The sequence below is a fragment of the Etheostoma spectabile genome, chromosome 7 (assembly GCF_008692095.1).
Source record: "Etheostoma spectabile isolate EspeVRDwgs_2016 chromosome 7, UIUC_Espe_1.0, whole genome shotgun sequence".
Taxonomy (NCBI): Eukaryota; Metazoa; Chordata; class Actinopteri; order Perciformes; family Percidae; genus Etheostoma; species Etheostoma spectabile.
The window spans coordinates 16474164-16477508 of record NC_045739.1 but is presented as its reverse complement, the minus strand read 5'-3'; the positions used below and the strand labels follow the sequence as shown (position 1 = coordinate 16477508).

General features: G+C 39.5%; 1 protein-coding gene across 2 annotated transcripts in view; it reads left to right on the top strand.

Moving 5' to 3' along the window:
* Positions 1-868: 868 nt before the first annotated feature.
* Positions 869-3345, top strand: part of sema3h (sema domain, immunoglobulin domain (Ig), short basic domain, secreted, (semaphorin) 3H) — a 51523-nt gene continuing 49046 nt past the window's right edge. For both annotated transcript variants that reach the window (XM_032519967.1, XM_032519966.1), the window contains exon 1: positions 869-1533. In XM_032519967.1, the coding sequence (XP_032375858.1) occupies positions 1434-1533 (100 nt within the window). In that variant the 5' untranslated portion in view covers positions 869-1433. The remainder of the gene's footprint in view (positions 1534-3345) is intronic.

Below are 3345 nucleotides of genomic sequence, written 5' to 3'. Positions count from 1 at the left end.
GAGAAAAAAAATCTCTTCTAATTATACAATAGCAAACAAGTGTGAGAAATAAATGATTTATTTACAAATCAGAAATCATTGGAGAGAGTATACACTTGTTCATTTGCACGCAGCCTAAATTCATTATTTATCTCGGAGAATGAATAAATTGTCCGTGTTAGCCTGTGATTGAACTTGAAGCTGGTGAAAAATTCAACCAGCGCTGCTGTACCCCAGTGAGCAGCAATGTAATTATAATAACACAGCAAGAAGGAAGGCACAGACTTTAATGATTGCATTTGGGTTGGGAGAGAAAATACTGAGAAAATAATGAGAAAGAGACTCAGGAAGAGACTTTGGTGCAGAGAAAGTGTAGTTTCAAAAATGACCCCCCCCCCCACCCTCTTTTTAGTTTCATTTATGACTTAATAGAAATGTAAAAATGGCACTGTTGCTGGGTCATAATAACCACATGTTGGTATGCGTGGGACTTATTCGTGGGATGGGTCCTAATTCTAATATGTGTGTATGTTGGCATGCATATTCAGATTACTTTTGTTATTGTTGCATATTTGATCGTTTGTTTATTTTTCTATAATGTTTGCTACCAGATCAAAATGGCTATTGACTATTTGCTTAGTTTATTGTGTCACCGTGCACCGTCTGTAAAGCTTGGAGTAATCACTGGTGTTGATAAGTTATATATTATGAAAAAAGAAAGAAAGTAGGTGAGAAAAGAAGGTAAGTGATAGACTAAGTGCAAAAAAGAGTGAAAGAAAGGAAGTGAGAGACTGAGAAAATAAAAGTGAGAAAAATCGTAATAAAGATGAAAGCTGATTTGTCGCTCTCATTTCCACTTTAACTAGGTTTTCCCAGAGCAGTGAAAAGACGTGCGTGCCTGCATTTGTGTGCGTGCAGGGTGGCCAAAATAATCTGGGATCTTGATCCCTCCCAGAGAGAGAGAGAGAGAGAGACAGAGAGAGAGAAGGAGAGAGAGAGAGAGAGAGAGAGCAGGCACATGCAGAGAGGAGCTGGGATGAGAGACAGAACAGAAGAGAGTTGTCAAGCTGCGAGGAGGCAGCGGTGAGATTACTTAGTTTTTCCTTGGAATACATTTTCCCGTTCATCTCCAAAGCCCACACACACACACACACACAATCAAAAAATATAAACACACAAATACACAGATGGTAAAGTGTGAGTGCTGTTAGGAACAGTGAATCATTTTCAGGATCTGGACTTACTCAAGACTGTTTGGATTCAGCATCTTTGTGACTTGGACTTGTGTTTTTCACAGTACAACACTTTGGACTAAGAGTGTGTATCCCTATGTGTGTGTGTTTAATGCAACACTGAGATTTTGACTGACACTGGGTTGGTTACTTTAGTTGCCTGAATCTGTAGGTCTGGACTCACACTTGGACTCAGTGTGCGTGTTGTGTGTGAGGAGGAGTATGTGTTCGCTTGTGACAGCGGTCCTGCTAGCCCACCTCGGGGCTACCCTAACGGGGGCATGGAGAGCATCTCAACCAAGACTGCAGTTCACACACTCCGGTAAGAGGCTTTTTTGTTTTCAGTGGTTCAAGTCTTTTTTTGCTCTTACTGTCTAAGACGTCTGTCTCACTCTCATTCTCCACACACACATGCAGGTGACAGGAATTACACACCCCTTCTCATTTTTCACTTTTCTTTCTTTCCTGTTCTGTTACTGCCCACACACTGTTATGCGATATTTGGAGCACAAATTATAGACTACCATTCTGTCCCTCTACGCGTTTTGTTTCTTTCCCACATTGTCTCACTTCCTCCATCTCCGTATTCACCTGTATTCATTTATTTTCCTCCTGTTGTCAAGTTTGGCTGTGAAAGCCTTGTCTTTAGCCCCCACCCACCTCACTTTCTCTTCTGTCTTACCATGAGGTCCCCTCAGAAGTGGCATAATTTAAGAGCTCATTTTTGTCTTTTCAACACACTCACAATGTAAGACATAGAGTTTCCCCCATCTAAATTACATATTCAGCATTTAGAAATGGTTATATTATATTGCAGTAGGGACAGCTGTGAAAGCTGGTTATAAGGTTTTAAGACATCTTTTAGGAAAATCCTAGTTTATTCCATCTCAGGTCTGATTTTTATAGTTTTCTCGATATTGTCTTTTAGATTTATGATAACATTGTACTCAGCAAAGAAATCTTTGAGATCTGAAGACATGGTGACATTGCTACAGCAAAATCAGATGGGGTTAGAAACACAAGTCAGACAGACAGGTTGTAAACAAGCTAATACTTTAGCCAGATTATCTAAACTACTTTATTTGTAAGGCTTTATTTTTTTTTTTTAGTAAAATGAACTGTGACTATATTTTCTAATACACTGGATAACTGTACAAACACACTTACAGAAAGTAGAGTGAGTCACATTTGAAGTCCATCTATAATCTGTGGTGGATGTTTACAAAGGACTGTTTGGATTATAGTTTTACCATCCACCTATGTTTTTTCTTCCAAAGTTTGGCTAAACTGGAAGTTCGTTTGAAAGTAGTTTGATTGCCTGACTCGTCATGTTCCTTGCCCCATTCAACTTTCTTTTGGCGATTTTAGCATTTTTTCCAGATCTCAGGAACTTGGTGAGTACAAGTGATTCTTAAAAACCATTTTTTACTGCATTTTTGCCTTTAGATGTACATCCTGCAGAAATCAAGCTTAGGCCAACATCTTTGAAACAATTTATCAATTATGCTTCACACCCAAAACAACATTTGTTCAGTCTTGACAGGACAGCCCCCCCCCCCCCCCCCCCCCCCAAAAAAAAAAAATCAGGTGTCAATGTCTGTTAGTTTTAGTCATGGCTAAGAAATAATCATCTGATGGCAAAAGATCCAGATGACTACCAAATTAATTATTTCTTGGCCCTAGGCCGATCTGTCCGCCACAGTAAAATCCACGCAGAGGTTGCTGAAAAAACCCGCAGAAAGACCGAACAGATCCTCCATAAAAATGGGAAAGGAAAAACATTATTAAATGTTAATAAAATGTGAAATTGCAGCTATATTTTTAGCATATACTGTGGTGGAGAACTGAATTGTGCACTGGCATTCTGATGTATCATCCTCTTTTCTCAGTGGCTCAGTCTTTTTCATCATGCACTTGTTAGTTGCCTCTGTGTAGCACGTTGCACAAACACATGTTGTTGAATCAACATGCCAGTGTTAGACAAGAGCACAGTCTTTCCTGTTAGTAGGTTTATGCATGGTTGAATTGAAGTCAACAGCTCCTTCTAAATGGTGCAGTGGTTGCTGCACAATCTTCTAATAGTTGCCATTAGTTTAAACCTTGCGGAAGCAGGTGTGTGTGTGTGTGTGTGTGT